This window comes from Aythya ferina (genome assembly GCF_964211825.1).
Source record: "Aythya ferina genome assembly, chromosome: 10".
NCBI classification, from domain to species: domain Eukaryota; kingdom Metazoa; phylum Chordata; class Aves; order Anseriformes; family Anatidae; genus Aythya; species Aythya ferina.
The window spans coordinates 2,125,983-2,147,541 of record NC_140306.1 but is presented as its reverse complement, the minus strand read 5'-3'; the positions used below and the strand labels follow the sequence as shown (position 1 = coordinate 2,147,541).

At 38.6% G+C, this 21,559-nt stretch overlaps 1 protein-coding gene across 4 annotated transcripts; it reads right to left on the bottom strand.

The window, feature by feature from the left end:
• Positions 1–5,054: 5,054 nt before the first annotated feature.
• CRBN (cereblon) lies at positions 5,055–21,559 on the bottom strand. 4 transcript variants are annotated; one of them, XM_084530525.1, is made up of 11 exons: positions 21,377–21,559; positions 18,262–18,374; positions 17,899–18,101; positions 16,876–17,025; positions 15,322–15,484; positions 12,174–12,236; positions 11,393–11,477; positions 10,750–10,865; positions 9,172–9,236; positions 7,302–7,433; positions 5,055–6,335 (listed from the first exon to the last, which is right to left on the bottom strand). In XM_084530525.1, the coding sequence occupies exons 1-11, from the start codon at positions 21,441–21,443 to the stop codon at positions 6,152–6,154; spliced, it is 1,341 nt and encodes a 446-aa protein (XP_084386651.1). In that variant the 5' UTR covers positions 21,444–21,559; the 3' UTR covers positions 5,055–6,151. The 4 variants fall into 4 exon arrangements, with proteins under 4 accessions (XP_084386651.1, XP_084386653.1, XP_084386652.1 ...); XM_084530527.1 differs by having other exon boundaries at positions 17,899–18,094; positions 21,377–21,532; XM_084530526.1 differs by having other exon boundaries at positions 18,262–18,371; positions 21,377–21,527.

Here is a 21,559-nt window from a genome sequence, read left to right as displayed (position 1 = left end):
TTTGCAAAGAATAATGAAATAAACTCTCTTTTTCCTGTGTGTGAAGCTAATTTTCATTCAAATTGGAGTCTGGAGCAGCAGGACAGGAGTGCACAGACCAAAAACATCCTTGCAGCCCAGAGCCCCTGTGTTTGAGGGAGCCACAGGTGCCTCCCCTGCCCAAGCTCATCACTGCCCTGGGGGGAAACCTTGTGTGAAGGGCAAAATGGTAAATAATCCAAACTGGCTTCCCTCACAGATGGTTTCTGAGGATTAATGAACGTTTTTACCATTCTCTCAAGATGTAATGATCTGTAAAAATGATTGAAAGGCCAGAGTGGCTTGAATGAATTTTTAGGGGAAAGGGCATGGCTGATTCTCCCTGCAGAGCCTGTGAACCCAAGGCCTGAAGGAAAGATATGAAGAAAATAATCACAAATGCCCCACGACCACCTGGGGGGAGGCATGGCAGCTCAGTAAACCCTTGGGAGGATGTCAGCTGCGCCAGAGGGCAGCGTCTGGAGCAGCTCCCCCAGGCACTGCCACATTGGCCTCCCCTGTGTGTATACATCTACATCTATGTGTATACATCTACATAGCTATATATATGTCTGATGTATACATAGATATGTGTATAGAGGCTGTGAGGAGGCCTTCTCCTGTGGAGGCCCGGCCTGTGCGGCACATGGTGGCTGCACTCTAGGCAGTCCCTTCCCTCGGCCTGCCAGCAGTGCCGGGCCTGAGGCACTCCAGGGCACGGCCGGCCCTCCTGGCTGCCAGGGCTCACTCCTGACCGTCAACAGCACTTCCTAATTTCCTATCATCCACAAACTCTGTATGCTTTTGAGTCCTGATCATATAAATGCAGAAAACACTGTTTTTGTATAAAAACACTGAAGAGATGTGGCCCCAAAATGGAGTCCTGAGGAACCCCACAAGTGTGTCAGGTCACCAGCCTGAAGTAACGTGTTCCCTGTGCCCTTGCTTCAGATTCCCTGCACCTGTTGAAAGAACATTTTCTGCAGGTGTGTGCAGGGCCTGTAGCCCTGTCCCCACGCCCCCACAAACCAGGCACAGCCCCTGAAGTCACCCCAGTGTCATGGCTAGAGTGGGCCAGGCGCTGCGCTGGGTTTCCAAACGCAGTAACACGGTGCAGTAGATTCACAAAGAAATCTCCAGCGCACATGCACTTCTGGGAGCTGTGCTTCCTAAACAGTTATGAACTGTGCCATGGTCTGTTAAGTTTACGCCTCAGCCCCCCCAGACCTTGTTTCTGTTCAGCTTGGGGAAAGAGCGACGCCTGTATCTACAGCTTGCACAATAAATAAGCGTTGTACATGGGAATTCATCTAGCTGAACATAAAAGCAGGATTATTATCCTTATTTTACTTCCCCATATGGTACAGACACAAATGGCTCATTAATTTAAATGGGAATCTCGAGGGATTAGGACTCAAATAGTTTTTTGATGGCAATACCAACCTATTTGTTCCCATGTACCAGAAGCAGAGGTACCAATGGGCAGGGAAAAACGTGTACAGCGAGGAAAACATAAACTGAATGCAGACAAGTGCCACAATACTTGGACACTGATGAATCTTTTCAATTAGTGTAGCCTCTCAGCACTCTAAAAGTCACATTTGCCTTCTCTAGAAGAGCACTCTAAGATTAAGGAAGCCATAGAACACACTCCCGTATCAAACCAGTTATAATTTCTCTATGGAGCCAGTAAAATCAGGGGTAACATCTTTAGGTATCCAGTCTTCTATAAAGGCTCTCGTTCAAGTGGGTGACCTTTCTTACAAGCCTCAATAAATTAACAAATCTAACAGAATATCGTGGAGCAGGACCGGCTGTAGTGTAATCATTCCTTTTCCTCCCTTAAAAAGCTTCTCCCAGCTCCGACGGGACAGTGCAGATTATGTTCCATTAAGAGAGCATTGTGCTAGCAAGACTAACAGCATCCTTCATTACCAGGCTGTGCAAGGGGACAAGGATTTAAAGCTTTGACATTTTAGGTAATTTCTTTATAACTTGGTAAGACAATAGCTCCCAAAGAGTCTGAAATTCAATTCAGCATGCTCCACTACCTGCATATAGCCTAAACTACAATCCTATAGCCTCATTTAGTCACTGTACCTTCAGATAAAACTGTACCAAAAGAAATATGAGGCCGGGAAGCGTGCTCCGGGGCATGTGCAGGTGGCTTTGTGAAGAAGCGGCATGGCAATCCCCATCGTAATCCTTGTGCTTTTGTCACACACTCCATGTGATTCTAAATAACACTTAGAAAAACTGTGGGGCTTTTCCAGTAGCGTGGCACCCATCCTGAGTTCATACTACCTGCACATTTTGGGGGGGGGATTGTCATGCAGCCATTTAAAGCTCTCATAAGACACTAAGATTTGAAAATACAGGGGAAGGTAAGGTCCAGAGCATGCTGCAGAACTTTAGTAAGAGCAGGACATTCTTGCAGTAGGAACAAGTCCTGCACTAGCAGTGTTATCTAGGAATTGCTCACGCAGATTAAAATACATGTACAGATGAGACAGAAGAGTTTGAGATGAATGTCCTAATGGTTCATTTTAGTTATTAGTTGGAATGACAACCTATGCTTTATCTTCATGCTGTTCTGTGCCTTGTCCTTTGCTCTTCAACTCCCTTAGCATCATTTTCTGTAAGCAATACAATTCAAAACACAGTGTAAACCCATTTTCTTTCTGTTCCAGTCAGCAAAAAATGCGTCCTCCAAGATCAGTTTTGAAACAGATTGAATTTTATTCTTTGCAAATGTTTGCAAGCAACAAGACTTTTCAGAAAAAGTTGTCCCAAAAGGCAGACAGAGGAAGAGTTAAAGCAAAGAACGTGCTACCCCTTCTGCAGCTTGTACAAAGCAATTAAAGGTGAAAAACAATGAGGAACAAAATTAATTGCAGCACATACAAAAATAGCATTATTATTTTTTAAAAAAAGAACAGTTTGAACATTTCAGAACAGGTGTGCAAATGTCCTATTGTGATTCTACCTAATCATCTAAACTAAAATACATGAAAACTTGCAAAATTACAGGCCCCGATTGTATGACGTCTTTATTCTACGGCTACGGCAATGATAGCTTGAAAACGAACAGTTCTATGCTGCTCGTACTCCAACCCAGCTGAGATCTTCTGCTCAACGGGGCAGTCCCCAGTCTATCCCTCCCAGATGCTTCTTCATCCTTCCTCTGTCAGACCTGGCACGATGTGGCTGTGCGATCAGTGCTCCGATCCTGTGACTCTGTAATTCCCAGGTCTCACGTACGGACACAAATTACAGTGGGAGAGAAGAGAGAAGCAGTCCCTTTTGGCAGCAGCCAGCATGTCAGTTGGATTAATTACAGCATGAAACTACAAGCCAACCAATGAACGTAGTAAATACAGCTATTATCATAAAATTTGCTGATTTCCTTTGTACTTAGCTCTCAAAAGCGTATGATGCCCATATTTGTCAGAAATAATTTTCCACAATCCCAACATTCTAGTAGTTTTCTCTCCAAAAAAGAGAAAAAAAGCATAGAAAATATTAACCAACGTACTGAACCATTCACAACTCTACATCCACGCTGGAAGTCACGTGCAGTACATTTTGGGAATTCTTACACATGTACCACTTCAATGGCCAGCTTCACCACAGCAGGATTCATCATTTCTGCAGCAAGGTGAATTATACTTGCTTTCAACCTGGAAATTGTCATGGACTTTGAAATGGCAAATTACACAGAAGGTTAGGCAGATGGAAAAGCATCATCAACAATAAAATTAAGTTAGAGCGAAATTTACTTCTGACTTATCTCGATTATATTAGTTTACATTTGACTATATATACACAATACCAAAAATATGCTTATTTTGTATTCAAACATTGCCACCATAATGCCATTTTTCAGTTGAGGCAATCTGAAAGACTTGGCCAAAACCCAAAACACCTTATGAAGTTCAGTGAGAGCTGAGAAAACGATCATTTTAAAAGCTCCACTCACCAAACCCTCTGTGGATGCTTAAAGCAAATGGCAGCAGAAGGTACTTTAAAGCACCTTCAGCCTTCCCACTGCCCACAAGACCTACCGAGGGCGACAGGAACAACAGGTACTTGAGTATCTCAGAGGGAAAAAAATAAACTAAGCCTACAGCTAAGCCACACGTGTCTGTGTGCATCCATTTGCGTGCTGCATGTATGTCTGTGCCTGTGCAGGGAGTGAGGGGGAAAGCAAAGTATGACTTAGGTGCTTGCTAAGTACAGAAGTTTCACAGTCTCTCGCTCACACTAGCGCTTCCCGTGTCAGTCTTTTGAAAGCTTATTATAGAAACATAATCAAAATAGAGAATGTTTTCTTTAAGAAAATGAGCCATCGTTCACCCTCTATTTGTTCAGAATTATATTCAAAGAAGTATTGCTTTTCATGGTTCACTGGCAAGTCAGAGCACTGCACACACAATTAAATATGGTATTAAAGATGTCTACGGAGAGAACAAAAGTTATCACAGAAGCACAGAGGTAGAAGGCTTCAAAGAACTAAACCTGAGTTACACAATCATTAGTTTCTACATACCTAGCGTAATAAACTATCCTAACAGCCTTTCAGCTTCTAGCGTCTTTTCACATCTGGATTTTTTCTCAGCTGTGCTGTAACAAATACCACATTACCACTTAAATCAGCTACTTGTCTTGTAGAGGTCTGGCTTTAGCCTTTCACTGCAGTAATCTATCCATGCTACATGTTTGATGTAAGAGTGTGACTGAGAAGGAACAATTAGTGGCTTATGTCTTCAATCTTAAGCAGTTTTGTGTCATAGTATTTAATAATGTAAGTTCTTAAAGATTTACACAGAAGAAATAAAGTGAATGAAAAAGCTTCAAAAGAAAAAGAAAATATGTATGTACACACAAACTGAAGAAATCTTGCCATCTTCAGTTTCCGCCATCAAAGTGCATTCTGATGAAAAAATCAACCCAGCAGCAGCAAAAGCTGCCCCGTTTTGGCACCCATGTCTGTAGCACAGACAGCACTCCAGAAAACAAAAACAAACGAAAAGCACTGCCTTTTGTTTCTGTTTTATTCAGAAACATTTGCCTTTTGTAGGGTAAGGTGCTAATGCAAAATTTTACCTTCTGATATGAAAGTCTACAAGAAAAAAAAAATGATATGTTGCCTCCCCCTTATCAAAAGGATAGAGAACCAGAGAACCTTGTCTCTACAGTCTCGTATTGCAGAGGATACTTCATGGAACCCTGGGCATGCATACCTGTAAACTAATCTTCACAGAAATAATTTTGGAAAGTAAATATAAGCACATTCAACAGTAAATGACAATGTATTTTATGTTCTGGGACTGATCTGTATGTTTTGTATAAATAATTTAAAATTTAAAAGACTTTTAAAGTCAAAAATGCTCAATACATCAGATAACTTATACGGACCATATACATAATAATAGCTTTTTTTCAAAGGGCATTTTGTAACATGCTTGTTCTAGCTGCAGGCAGCTCTTGCTTCTGCCAGTTACATACTGCCACTAACATTTCCAACACAGTATCAGTCAAAATACATGCTTCAGCCTTGTACTCTTTTTTATGGTTATTCAGTTAATAATTGAGAAACAGCACAAGCATAAAATTGGAAGTATTCCACATAGTTAGAAACAGGGATTCTCATCAAAAACACTGAAGTATATTACGGGAAATACTCCGCAGTAAGTAACTGGTATCTACCATCATATATTGCATAAATTATACTCTGTTTAATTGCAATCTTAGTTTTTGTCTCCTTCTTTCACTGTAGGTTGATAGCAGTAAACATTTCTGAAATTATACACAGAAGTAGAAAGATCAGTCAACTCTGTCCAGACGAATCAAAGTGATTTCTTGGTGTCTCATACCACCTTCTCTCCCCAGCTGTCATTTTAAAGATTCAACCTTCAGTTCTCAGGGTGGCTGAAGCAACAGTAATGTGGATGCACACCAAATCCAAGCGTAGTGAGCCTGCTTGTTTGGTGTGTGCTTTTTTTTTTTTTTTTTTGGGGGGGGGTCGTTTTTTATTCTGTTTTAAGGTTAAGTAAGCATCAGATGCAGAACTGAGCAGATGCATCTAAAAGACAGACCACTGCCTGTTCACCTCCAAAAGCAGGTTACTAGATTACAGGCAGAGTAACGGTGATCTATCTTGGCCTGATTCATCATCTGTTTCTGGAATCCGAGGCAGGAGAGCAGACCGTGTCAATCCCCAGAATTTTTGAGGTGACATATCCTTTTTCGTAGCTGTGAACTTCCATCCCATGTGGTTCCCACAGATTCTGCACTGGGCTATAGTCCACGCATACCTATCAAAAACAAAAGAAAAGGTTGATGCTAACGTGTAAAGAAAAGACACTTTCAAAATACTAGACCACAGTTCACTTACAGAAGTGAACAGAGAATAATCTTTCAAGCTAGATTTTCAAAGAATCTTAGGGAATCAAGGTATCCAGCTCTCATCTAAAACCCTGCAAATCGTAAAAAATAAAAAATAAATCAGCCTTCAAGTATAGAAAGTAACTGAAGTATTTTAGTAGCACAGCATTTCAACAATATAATGAAATGCTGTGTGCCATAAAAAAAGAGTCAGAAAGTGGTTCTTGGAGAGTAATTCGCTTAACTGAAATAAAAGTGATTTTTGCACTGCTGATAAATTAAAAGGGAACCACATTTTCCAGACAGATTTTTCTTTAACAGCTTCAAAAGTCAGAACGTGAATATTTCAAAACCAGAGAAGAAAAGAACCAAGAAAACAGGTAAGGATGAGAAAAATTAACTCCAGATACTATAAGCTAAAAGTTTTTCTCAGGGAATCTTGAAGCATGCAATTCTTAAGATAGATATGCCACCTGCCCTCCAAGTCATTACTCAGTGTTATGTGACAGTCCAGAAAATAAATGAAATTTAAAAAAATGCAAGAGTTAATGAGTGCATGCATTAGTCAAGAACCTTGGACTGGCTAGAAATACAGCAACGTAATATTTTATGCTGCTTTAGACATACAATAGCCAAAGGGACAAAAGAACGATTTCTGACATTGCAGTACAGAAAGGGCCACACAGAAAAGTGATTTGGTGAAGCTGTAACAAGTATTTTTGTAGAACTATAAATAATGTTTTTGTTAAACTGTAACTCAAATATATTTTGACATTTCAGCTGCTGCTGAGAGGTTAAATATTCAAAGTTTTGAATGTGTGCCTGAAGCATGCATATCTAGGCAAAATAATTCCTACCAGAGAGGTGTGACATAAATTTTGTTTTAATTGTATTACCCAGGAAACCAGCTGTGTTCTGTTGATGGTCGTCCACTGAGATTCAAGTTGCAGGCTTTATATACAGTAAGGGTTTCGTGGATGTATCCGTGAGGATTCACATACGCTGCCATGGGTCCACATAAGGATAAACTACAACAGACAATTAAGAATTTAGACAAAGTTCATGAAAGAAAAAAAAAGCTCTCAGATGTAAACAGATGAAAAATAGCCAATGATGGTTAAAACTATTTTGCACAGCAAAAGAACTACATCAGTCTGTGGAAAAAAAAATCTACTTTTAATTATGTTATTAAAAACTGAAAGCAAATAGTTATGTAAAATAGCAAGCAAACAAGTATTGTGAGGTTACTTCAGGCTGGTGACCAGACACTAGAGGGGTTCCTCAGGGCTCCATTTTGGGGCCACTTCTTTTCAATGGTTTTGTAAATGATCTCATATGGGACTCAAAAGCATACAGAGTTTGCAGATGATAGGAAATTAGTAAGTGCTGTTGATGACAACTTGAATACGAGTCAGGAGTGTGCCCTGGCAGCCAGGAGGGCCGGCCATGCCCTGGGGTGCCTCAGGCCCAGCACTGCTGGCAGGCCGAGGGAAGGGACTGCCTTAACGTACTCCTGTTATCTAGTTAAAAGTCTCTACTTCAGTAAAGGTAGCTAAAAAGATATTATCCCAAGTACAGATTAAAATATTCAGCTGCATCTTGCCCAGCTGAGGAGGACAAGTTATTGCTAAGGAGGACAAGTTATTAGAGGATAGCTGACAGGATGTTGTTATGCAACTCCCCCACTTAAGGTTGTTATTAATGTTTCCCTCAAAAAAGTACAGCTCAGTAGTTGTAAAAAAAAAAAAAAAAAAAAAAAAAAAAAAAGCATGACAGACTCATAGTTTATTTTACTGAGTAACAGCTTCCAATAAAAACAAGTAGCATCTATATTGCTACTCTTAAATCGAACTTTAAAAGTCAGCAAAAATGTGCATTCATTACACTAACATCTCATCATTCTTCTGTCAAAGTACATCATGTCAACACAGCAGGAATTGTCACTTCTGGAATCCATCATTTAATTGGAAGATAAGAAATGGGTTTTAATTATCGCATCAGCTTCTTTTCACACTGACAAAAGAAAACTGTGGGGAGTCTTACGTTCTTACACCAAGGTATCTTTTAACCTTCATATTATCATAGGTGATGGACAGACATTAGTTATCCAAGATGAAAACAATGACAAGACTGCCAGAAGTATCAATCATTTGGAAAACTTACAGTCTTATCATTGTTTAACATGGAAGATACTGTATAGGTCGAATATACAGTGAGGGCCTAGTACAGTTATTAGGTTTAAACCCTATGTTCTTTAAATGAGGGAGGTATCACAATGCTTAACAACATACACAGGTAATTTGCTTACACAACAACACCCTGGGATCCTATCTGTGTCACACAATTAGTGCATTTTAATCCGCTGCTCAAGTTTGTTGGCATACAGAAAGTCAAAATGAAGTGCCAGGAAAGTATTTTTTGTCCTATTATTTCATGAGGTCCCAAATTTTATACGTAGAGTTTTGGAGTTCAAAACTCATCACTGAGTGCACGTGGCAAGATGCAGGACTAGGTGATAAAAGAAGTTCCTATGAAAGGCCTTGTGTTACAATATACATGGTGACGTTTGAATTTACTAACTTTTTATTAAAAAAGCTCAAATAACCTGGTTTGTTTTATAAAGAAAATTCCCTATAAATATTTAATTAAATTTTATTAGAGCTGTGGAAAACACATTAGTTATAAGACATACCCCGGCAAAATATGTTTTGCTGTGCCAATGTTTCTGATCAAGAACCTCACAAAGATTAAGAGCAATAAACTCACCTGAATATTTCATTCTTGGTTGTTATTTCTGTATCTTGGCATTGCTTACAACAAAGAGATGTACACTTGAAAAGAAAAACCAACATGGTAATTTCATTCATTTCCAGATACTTGTCATCACACTGGCAAATAATAAAATTTCTCTCCCCTTCCCTCACAATAGGCTTTGTACCAATTCCTTTGTTTATCCGGGTAGGAATCACTTACATTTTCTCTTTATACCAAAGGATAAAAATGTATACGCATTTTCGTTCCTTGTGGTAAATGTTAATTGTTATACAAAAGATAAAAAAAAATCTTTATACACTTGCTTTTTAAAATAAAAAGAGGATCTGAATAATCTGACTACACAATAAGCAAGTCAACTTGCTAAGGTCTTTAAAATCTAACTTAGAAAAAAAGAAACTTTGCTCTTTTAATATATAACACAAAAGAAAGACGAATACAATCATTAAGATGAATGCAATCATTAAATTCTGCTAAAATTTGCAAATACTGTAGATCAATGATTTTGAATTTCTCAAGACAAATATGTAAGATGCATTGACCTTTTTCTTAAAGATTATGACAGAGCAATTTCTCTCCTATAATTTCTATAAAGCAGAACAAGCAATTAATTGCTGACATTACCAAGAAAATATCCATTTAAAAATCAGCTTAGTAGAACGCTTTACCATGAATTTTCAGGAGGTGCACTGTTATATGAATACATTAACAAAACATTAATTTGTCTCTCCATTCAAAAAGTGGATAGTAAATGTTCCAACTACCACTACCAGACATAAGCAAGTTTACAGTTAAAACTTCTAATTGATGACTCTTGCACATTTTAACTGATGACTCTTTAAATGTTTTCTCTTTGGAAAGAGAATAGCAATCTGAACTGCTATTGCAAATGTTGCAAGATGTTTTAGCAAACACTGCTCCGAAAACAGATGGATTTGACATGAGTTTGACTGACAAATACTTGCATTATAATATATAATTTATAGTATGTTATTATTACACTATGTACTATGTAAAAATAAAACTACATCCTACATTTAGAGCATTACATGGCCATGGAATGGAAAGAAAATAAGAAAAGAGAAGTTTTAAAATAACTTTAAAAGGTGTTGCTTAACAAGTCAATACATGTCTTTTGCCAAAATCCTTTTAGTCTAAGATTTATACTCAATAACTCAATACTACAAAGATTTATCTTTTGTTACAAAATCATCAAGTCTTCATGGCACAATGCTACTTGATTGCAGGATGTTATACAGCAACATGGTGTTCTGATGTTCCGAAGATCAGTACCAACAACACTAGACTACTAGCACCACCTCTTGGTGAAGGAATTGCTGCGTGTTTTCAAATAATTTCTGACAAAAGCAAATGTGGCTCTTGCTGCCAAATAAAGTCTAGAATTAACAACATTTTCTTTCTTAAACCAACTTTTCAAGGTGAAGGTAAAACAAAAACTTGCAAACTCACTCTCTAGATGAATTACTTGTTATAGATTCTAACAGTCACTTTGTGTGTGTGTGTGTGTGTCAGAACAATTTAAAGTAAGTAACAGGTAAAACAAATACTCACTCTGTTCATAATATCTAATTCACACCGGAGTCGCTGAACAGCACTACCTATTTTAAGCAACTGTATACGCAATGCATCATCAATTGGCAGGCAAGCAGCAACTCTGTAAGAAAAATCTAGAAATGAGAAAGTATCAGACCTGTTAGAACTTAAGGAAGAGATAAAGTGTACTAGTTCTCACAGATTGAGTGCTAAAACTTAAGTTTATAATGGACTTCCAGAGGTCATCTCAGCAAATCATTCTGCCCTAAAGCTGGATCACGTACACCTAAAACTACTTCTAACGTATTAGTCTAATCTATAGTTAAAGATCACCAGTGATGGACCACTTGGACTTACATAATAATTTTTAAAATCTAGTATTCTTTTGGCTCATGCTTTCATAAGAAAGATTATCACATTCTTCCTGCCATGGAGCACAATAGAGTTCTATTTGTTCTACTGAACATCTTTCAAAACAGCTGGAGATGATCACACCTTTAAAAGTTCTATCGTCTTTTTGTCAAAATCAGCCATCAAAATTTGCTGGAAACTGGAAGTGAGGAATGGACTGTCAATTGAAAGTAATTATCTAACTCTTATTTTCTTAGGATTTTTTTTTTCCTAAATCAAATTTGAATTCATAAGCTGAAGAACATCATACCTATTGGATTTGTTGGAAGAGACTCATCTTTAAGATTTTCATCCCATTCATGTAGCTGCCTCTTGACTCTTTCCATCAAGGTTTCCTTTTTTTTAGAAGAAAAGCCTAATTTAAATACATAGGTATTTCTGTTTTCTTTAAAAAAAAAAAAAAAAAAAAAAAAAAAGGAAGCAAGATGTAGAGTAAGCTATTTTCCCTAGTGGACATTAGCTTTTAAGACTTACAATAATTATAAACACTTCATACTTGTGTATTTTTAACTTAAGTGTAAAAGGAGATGGGAAATGGGCAAAAATCAACCAATGGTAGGTATAAATCTCATCTCAGGTAAGTAAACAACTGTTCAAATTCTAGGGATGCATAAAACAGATCAGGGCTAGGCAGAATTAGCCTCCTCTTTACCTGTCCCTCCCTTACAGTAATTACTTTATGTATTAATATACATATATACATACGTAAATGAAGATTACATATATTATACCTATAAAATATATTTTTTAAGTAAGCCAACACCTGTGACTGAAGTTGGTTAGGACACTCATCTGAGGCATGTGGGATAGAGGATCAAGTTTTTTGTTCCACGATAAAAGAGCAAGAACCTGAACCTCTTCTATCCATCCCAGCTGCATGCTCTAGCACCAGGGAACAACTATACAGAGGCAAGTCCTTCCCGCTCTTACCAGTAAACTGAAAGCTGTACCCTTCTTTAAAACATAACTTACAAGCCAAAATTAAAACTTTTATATTATCCAGTAATTAGATATTACTTGGTAATACTTACAGCATCATACAAAGAGTAAAGCCAGGGGGGCCAAGATGTCAAACTTGCACAGTGAAACTTCCTCTAAAACCAAAATCACAAATATTTATTTTTTAAACACTGGCAGATCTTACCAACATTTCTTGTTCACACAAATAAACCAGAGGCATATTTGACTATCAACAAATTATCACCATCAAAACCAGTACTTCAAAATGAGGCTTCCAAAACACTTCTCAGATGCACTGAGGACTTTTGTATAAAGGCTTTTATATAAAATAAACTATACATGGATTTTCTCAGAAAATCTGTCTCAGCATTAGAAGTATTTTTACTGCTTACTGATGAGAAATACGCATTTCAAAACAGCATCTACCTGAAATCTAGACAGTTAAAAAACTTAAGGACTATTAGATAGCGCATCTGTTCCTTAGTCACCATAGGAGATTAATGGGCCACAGTAGGTATCTTAAGCTGATATCTATAAATTCAAAGAATATATGGTCATACTTTTAAAGTGGAAAAGTGATGTGTTAAAAACATAACTAAAAATAACAACACACAAGTTAAGAGTTTCAGAGGATGCCTTCCCACAGCAGAACCATTTCTGACTAAGAAAACTGTTGGGCAGCCTTGATGCTTAATCACATATTGCTATCCATTCTTGTTCTTGTATCTATTTGTAATGGAAATAATATTTTCAGAAATGCTTACTGAACATCGATACTTATGACAGCCTACTGAAAATTTATTAAATGGCTTTATTATTACTACCCAAAGACAAAATATTGCACAATATCCATCTAGCAGCCTCCTGTGAATAAAATTACATACCCAAATGGACTATGGAGTAAGAAACAAACGTGGAGGAAGAAAACAAGAACATCAGAAAAAAGTGCTCCAAAGGTCTCATAATTATTTTTACTGACTTCTAGCCTTTTAAAATAAAATTTTACTAGCAGGAGTTAGCCATGCTAGCTGCATCATACTTCACTGTGCACATGACTAATGCGTGCACTTGAACTGTGTACTAAAACGTCTGCACACATAAAAACAGCAGGTAAGGTGGAACAAAATAAAAAGGGCTGCTTCATACCTCTGAATTATCTTCAGCATGTGTGCACCCTGCGCACATCCTGCAGACAAGAAGCCCTAGGTTTTACCTGCATTCATCTGACAAAACTGAATTTGTTAGCCACCAATTACCAGCAGTGAAAAGGTATTTGCTTAGTTAATTCTCTAATTAGTTGATGAATTCTCTACAGTGAGAGAAGTATCTCCAAGCAAACAGTGGCGAATTGTTTAGAGTTTCACCACATCCTCTCTCGTGTCCTCAGTGCTAGCTCTTGTCCCATTAACCTCACCGTGCACACTTACTGACTGCTAATGACAGTTGGTCTTTGTGCCTGAGAAGGAGCCAGGTTTACACTTGAAAGGCTTTGGTGGTGCAGCTCTGCTAGTACAACATGCTAGCATGCTGCTTATTATAGGAATGTAATTTATTGCAGCAAAACCATCCTTTTGACAGCATGCTTTATTTCAGACTTCTAAAGGAAAATGCTGTATCCTGGTAAAAGTGCACGCACGTTCGCTTGAATAAATGCATATTTTAGCACCTTTTAAATAGCACAGATGTCTCTAGCACAAATCACACCTTATCATTCCCCTGAGCAATGCAGAAGTTTGTAGCTTAGGCTTGGCATCTGCCACTTAGGAGTCTTGAAAATTCTGCCCTATGATCTTAGTGCAAATTCCCTCCCAAGTATTGTCACAGCTGCAGTGCTGCAAAAATAGTGTAAACAAGCAATGACAGAATTTGTACCAGTGAAGTAAAAGTAGAGCCTAATTCCCTAATGGCCATACCAACACCTTGATAGTGATTATTTCTCTCCTACTGTTTTGGTTTTCTTTTTAATCAAAGAGTAAAGCAAATAAAGTTCTGAAAGCTCTAGGAAATAATATGGAACTGCTAGTTCACCCACATTGTTCATGTGTAAAACCACTTTCTTCCTCTATTAGCTAACACATCAACATATGTAGATTGCATGAAACAATTAGAGATTTGTGACCTTTTTCTAATGTGTCACTTTTGGTAACATAACAAAATTTAAGAAAATTTCTAAATTAAATTTACAAAATTGATTCCATACTATCTATCCCAGGAAGTCTGTTAAACAAATACCAATAAATAATAATTTAAAAAAAAATTAGAAATGCATGTGCAATTGGACTGAATAAATTTGTTGTATAGAAATATTGCTGCAAACTGAGAAAGAAAATTACTAAGCACAAAAATTAACAAAAACTTTAGATAGATAAATGTTTATAAGACGGTGAAAGTGCACCATAAAGCATGCTCAGACCACCTCTGACCTTCAGCCTAGCTGTTAGCCAATGCCTGGGTGGGAATATTTGACTGAGTTAAAAAATAGAGCCATCTTTCTACAGTGGATCCACAATTTCTGTAAATAAGGAACTGCAGGTACAGAAATCAATTCTCTAACTGAAGCAGGTTTTAAAACAAAATTAGCAAATGTAGTTATGATTCCAAACAACCAAGTTCTTACGTTTTAGACATCAAAGGTCTTCCGTTTCACTGTTGGAATTTGAGAGTCACCTCTGCTCTTTAAGAACCTCTTCTACCTCTATCAACCAGCCACAGAGAAAGAGTTATAAAAGCATCCTCACTTTCAAAGCCAAACATTACTGTAAGTACAAAACAAGACCCACAGCACTGTCAACACTGACTGTCACTATTTTTATTGCCACAGCAATGACTGTTAACATCAAGATGTTTCTTTGACCTGCCTACGAATAAAAAAACATTAATTTGTTTTTGTTTTTTCATGAACACTATACGCTTTAGCGATCAGCATTCTCTTTGAGGTGCTTATGTATAAATTAGTAACAACTGTAATATTATTACATGAAATATTATGTTAATAGCATTAATCAAATACTACTATAATTAAAAACAAATATAACGCATACAAAACATGTATTTCCCTGCCGCTAACAGCTGATAAATAATCACAAAGCCTGTGAAAAAGCAGGAGGTTGGCATCTAGTGTCCCAGTCGTGCATCCACTTCTGAAGACAGATGGAATTTCATACTCATTTTCAAAATACTGTCAAACATAGTAATTTAAAAAAAAAATTAGCTTCTGACCTTTTGATATTTCTGCCACCACTGACGTAAAGCTCGGTCCTGCCACGCTGTAGGTTTTGAAGAAGGAAATATGTGGCATCGGCTGAGAGACTGCAGCTGTACTGCTGACATTGTTGAAGGCAGCACTCGCTCAGGAAGGATTTGTACTTTAGCCTGCTGGATTCTGATAAAAGAAAAAAAAGACATATATACACATACACTAGAGTTTCAAAAATTGATTTTGCTGTTTATCACTACATGGTACTATAGAATTCAAGCAAGAATCCATTTCATCCAAGTTTTCTTTTTTTTTTTTTTTTTTTTTTTTAAACTGTAGCAATGTAAATCAAATTACCATAGGGAACATACAGTATATTTGTAGCAAACCAAACATATGCATCTAAAATACAGGCATCCTCTGCTAAATTATTAAAGCCACTGTGCTGACTGGACTTTAGCATGCCTAAACTGAAGACAGAAGCAATACACTGAAGATACTTCAATCTCTATTTTTCATTTGCCTTTAAAAATCAGAACTAGCTGCTTACCAAATATTTTTGCACCGGCATACAAAACCAGAAAATCACTGCTCTAACTTTTTCATCAAAAGGTACTTTGCTTTTTTCCTCTCACAGTTAACTTCCTTTTCCATGGGATACAATGGGAATGCCTGTGTATCTTAAAGCACAGGGCATCTGCTGTATTTGAAAGTATTTGAAAGCAGAGTAACTGTATATAAGTTTAAGTCACTCCAACAAATCTAGAGCTTGCCATGAAGAGAAAATTCATCTTACTTCCTTTATTTCGTACATTTAAAAATTCAGACTTATGAATGAAACTTGTGGACATGCTGTATAAAAGTGTTTTTTCCTAGTCAGTAGATAAGAAACCATCAAAATAAAACGCTTTAACGTCTAATAAACACTTTATCGTAACTGCTTCTGGATACAGCATTCTGAACAATGCCATTGCTGCTGCAGTTATCCAAGTGCTGCCATCTTGTGTTCAACACTGGGTTTTTTAAATAGTAAAATTCAGAATTTGGTAACTGTAACCAAAAGGCTAGATAGTAAGAAATAGCTAGTTTAACAGGTATTCTTTGTTTCTTCAGCTGAAGGTCTGAAAGCCTAAGAATGGTATCCATGGTGCCAAGGCAGCTTATCTACGGCATCAGGGAGCCTTCCCACAAGACAACACAAGACACATACCTGATAAAGGAGAATATCTTCTCATTTCACATCTGGTTTAAGCACAAATGTGAGAGGTATTGAAAGTTTTACCACTTACAATGCAGACAAATCAACATCTTTTTCTGGCTTTATTTTCTGAAACAATGTTGTTCTGAGAGATATTTTCACATACACACCACATCAAATACACACAAGCATTCCTGAGAGAATTTTAGAGCAAAGCTCTAACAACTAAAACACATAGTTGAAGAAATCACCAATTAAAAATAAAAACACTAATCAGTCAGTTGTGTGACTGACAGGCCAGATGCACCCCCAATATATGGTATATGCCTTGGTGAAAGAAAATTTGCATTAGGTAAAATTAAATGGGTTATTTTCTTACCCATCTGACTGGGTCCGTATTTCGAGCACCTTGAACCTCTGTCTTCCTATTGCTTTCACCTTGACTGTTTCAATTCCATATTCCTGCTCTTCTCTGTAGGCATATATTTCTGCCGTTGTTCCAAAATGTGCTTCCCTTTCACGTACATTACTAAAAGCAACAGAATTTAAAAGGTTACCTACCCTCCAAATAGCACTGTTCATCCAGATTTCACAACCCACCTGCACTGACTGTACAGTTGTACCACTTACTGTTACCAAAAAGCTAAACTTGGTAAAATAGTTTCAATTAAATATAGCCATTATTTTTCCATTTTAAAAGCAACTTCTAATAGTATTTTCTTTTTTAACCATTTAATTTGGTTTTCTTAAGTGTGTAGAGGTAAGAATCTGGGAACACGGGGATCACCAAAGTATCTGTATTAGAAATGCCAACATTGAAAGCACCAAAATTCTTTAGACCAGCTTTCCAGAAAACAACCGTTCCCATTTCCTACATAATTAAACCATAGTAAATGCAGGGGAAGAGGGAGGAATGCTCCCAGCTTCTTTTGGGATATATCAGCCTTTATCTTTTCCACTTCTCTAACATCTCATGTCTCTAGTCTCTTATCAAACCCATTGTCTGTGCTTGTTTGTACACAAAGCAAGCAAATACACCTTTATGACAATGAAGCTGTCAAAACAAGAATCTCATTTTTGTATTTCAGATCAAGGATGCTTCTTTAAGCAAAATGGGGCAATGCATTCAAAGTTAATGAAATGAAGAGGATGCTCAAACAAGGAATGTTTGACACTTTCTGCTCCTCTTATACAAACGTGATACTGTCATGAAGCAACCCAGTAACACATGAAACCCTCTTCCTGATGTACTCGAAGACATCTTTCGCCTAACAATTTCAGATCACAACTTAGTTATTCACCACAGAACTGATGCAATCATCTGCTTTTGATTAAGTATCCAAAGTTACTGTGCTACAAATACATGCTGCATACCATCAGTAAACCCACTCGTGTATTTTACCTGTATGCAAGAACAGCAAATGTTCTGTCTTTCTGAATTAAATTCCGCACCATGCTAACCTCTTGAGGGCGAAAAAGCTGAAGAGGTAACGTCTGTCCAGGAATCAACATCACCATCACGTGGGGCAACACTGGGATCACCTGACAGCTGTCATCATCGTGCACCGTTCTCCCATGGAACTCTTCCATATCAGAACCTAAATACTGAAAACAATAAGTAAGGAAATGACAGCAGTACACCAGGCTTTGTTGACTTAAGAGGATAAAATAAAATCAGGCCTTTAACCTAAGGCTTTTACAACAGTTATGCAATCAATCAAAACTTCTTCAAACTGCATTTAACAGAAGACACATAAAGACATACCACATGTGATGTTGGCAAACTGGTGTCAAAATTAATGATGTTAGGCTTCTCGGCTTCTTTACCATCTTGATCTTCAACTTCCATTTCATTGTCATCCTCTTCCTCACTCTCTACTAATAAGCACAGACAGAACACCGTGTACAAATCAATGAAAATTAAAATATGGAGAAAAATCAAGAGAATCATAGAAACGCATTCAGAATTCCCAGGCTAAAGCCCATCTTCACAGGGAATCAGCTTGCATATTTGTAAAACCTATGAAAAATTCTTGCTGTTACAGCAAAACCACTGTTCTATAGAAAGGGTCAAAAGCTGGTAATTTATTTTTGAAAGGCTAAGGAACAACCTTTTTTTGGGCAGCTAATATCATCCAAATTCTGTCAGTTCAGACTTTTTTTTCCCACTAGTAGCTTTTAGTTACAGTTCCTAACATGTTCTGCCTGTAACGCAGGGATACCAGCTAACTTAATTTCTTACAGGCTGCTGAATACATCACTTACAGTGCTACAACACTGTACACTATAACTATTCATAAAGCAACTGACTTCCAAGTAATCTGAAGCTCCACATTCACACAGCCTCTTGCTGATGTTTCTAGACACTTTCACTGCTGTCAGCCTCTGCTCTCTGTGTACCACACACAATCACAAAACCCAGCACACGCAGGAAGGCACACACAAGAAAGATAACTACAAAGGAAGGGAATGTTATGACTCTACAAATACATCTTAAGATACCAAACAGAATTTATAAATTACTACTTTCTTGTAATTTCTCAGTTCTAGGAATCAATCCTGAAATCACTTTCGGGCAAGAAGATAGCTAAATTATCAGTATGTTTTATTATTTAAACACATACCCAGTGCATCTGTATAAAATTCATACAAATATGTTAAATTAAAAAAAAATAAAAATAACAAAAAACGTGTTTCTAAAATGCTGTCTCACTGACCATTCCATGTATAACCATATAATGTGTGCCTGCAAATACTCACCCAAAACAAATATAATGGGATTAACACACATTTGTAACTGTATTATTAGATCCTATTTCCTGACACTTGGAACATAAATAATATTTATATGCCAGGACACGTCTAAATTAGATTTGTTGTAAACTTTGCAAATCATATCTGCAGGATTGTTACGCTAGTAGATGCTGAGTAAAAGACAATCCCAACGGTGCCAAAAAAACATCATTTAGATCTTGAAAACTAATACGTCAGCAGGAAAATGTCCTTACAGCAGGCTGTCTAGTTGCTTGTCTTTGCAATTAGTGTTGACAACTTAAAAGGTGGAGCGATTATCTCATCTGAAATGTACTGTAAGCAAACCATATGAAGGGGTAGGGTTTGTAAGGAAGGATCCTTCCTTCAGAAACACCAGCACCCTTGCTCACTTAGATCTTACTCCTTCTGAGTGGGAGGACGAGAGAACAATGAAGAGATGAGCTGTCTCTGGAGAGCGTGTACTTCCCTTCTTTGGCCTTCAGGAACATTTGTTAAACCTACTCTTTACAAAAGGTTTAGTTGATGGTTATGTTTTGGTTTTATCTCACTTATTTTTTTTTAGATCTTGCAGTTTACAGACCCTTCTCTGTAGGAGGAATAGCATGACACACGCATGCTACAGATCCAGCCAATACTGTATTTACATCAAACAGAAATATTACGTGGTTCTGGTGCAGCAGTGTGGGCTGCAGGGAGGGAAGCTATCTCCTCCGAAAATTATATTCTGCTTTACATGCACTCATTAAATTGCATGAATCATTAGCAGTTTTAATAGCCTTTTAGACAGAGGCTGTTTCATTTGCTCTTCTGAACACAAAGGAAATTAACAGTCATTGATCTGAGAGCAACTGCGTCCTGCAAACTTCTGCTCGTTCTCTCCCAAATCGCACACTGAGGGCTGCGTGGTGGCAGAGGGAAGCTGGAAGGCTGAGAGGAATGATGACTCATTTTACTGCAGCAGCACCACGTGAATGTCGAAAACACACTGCCGGCTTCACTCTCCTACTCAGTCACACTACAGGAACAGGAGACGGAAGACAAAAGGAACTGTATATTTGTCACTGTATTTTTGTTGATTTTTTTCATGATTAATGAGACCTCGATTACACTGGAACAAGAGAAAGGCAAGTGCCAAAGGCACAATTTTCATGCAATCTTCTTCCACAGCAAACTGCATCGGTTACCAGAAGGACTTAGAGCTATGTGCATGATTATTCTGAAATAATATTTTTATCTTGTTTAGGAGGAGTTGCTTCCAAAACCAAAATATGAGCTCACGTCAGTTTGGAGGCCCTATATGCTAAATCAGAAAAATGCACGTTATTATGCACTGGGTACCTACACGAGGAATTATGACGGTGTGTGAGGACAGAGAAACCAGGCTGCTCTACAAATTCCAGCACGAATACTGCAGGAAGTGTGGACACGGGGTGGAATTCAACACTGCCCTCAAGTGCGGTACAGAGGACATCCTGCTTCCCTGTTTACTAATGGCATTACAGAGCATTTAGACGGAGTGGAGGCTTTCTAAAATGACGGATGATTTCCTCAAGTTTTGTTAGGTTTTACAGCAGCCCAAATTTGCAGAGTCAAGTGTCTGCATTTGCCCATGTTGGTGGAAACTACGCCTTTTCAGTGTGCTTTCACCTGACCACCTGCCTAATACCTGAAGGCCCAGTGCCTGAGCGTCTATTCTTCCAATACGGACTGGTGGACTCGGTCAATAAATAAAAACGACAGAAAATGTACAATAACAGGTGATTTTGCCCTTCTCTGAACCCTGCCTGGTGTGGCCAACCTCTGCACAACCTCCCACTGCTGCCTGGCCTCACACATATGTCAGGGCGAGCTACAGCAGCGTGCCCAGGAGCAGCTCCAGCACCCCAAAGGCCCAGGGGCAGCAGGACAGGACAGGACAGGACAGGACAGGAGAGGACAGGACAGTGTGGCTGGTGCCCTGCACACCCTCATCGTCCTCCCTGCTGTCGCCCCGCTGCCCCTGCCCCCGGTCCCGCCCCGGCCCTGCCTCACGCCCGGTCCCCGCCCGCTGCCCCCGGCCCCCCGCCGGCCCCGCCGCCTCCCCCGTTCCCCTCAGCGGCCATTACCGGGCGCCGGCTGCAGGTGGTTGCCCATGTTGTTGCGGGGCTCGCCGCCTCCCTCCTCGGCGGCCATCGCTGTTTACCCGGAGAGGAGCCTGGGAAGCCGCCGCCGCCGGAGGAGGAGGAGAAGGGCGAGGAGGAGGAGGAGGAGCCGCGGCCGGCACCGGAGCCCCCGGTGGTGGCGCAGCG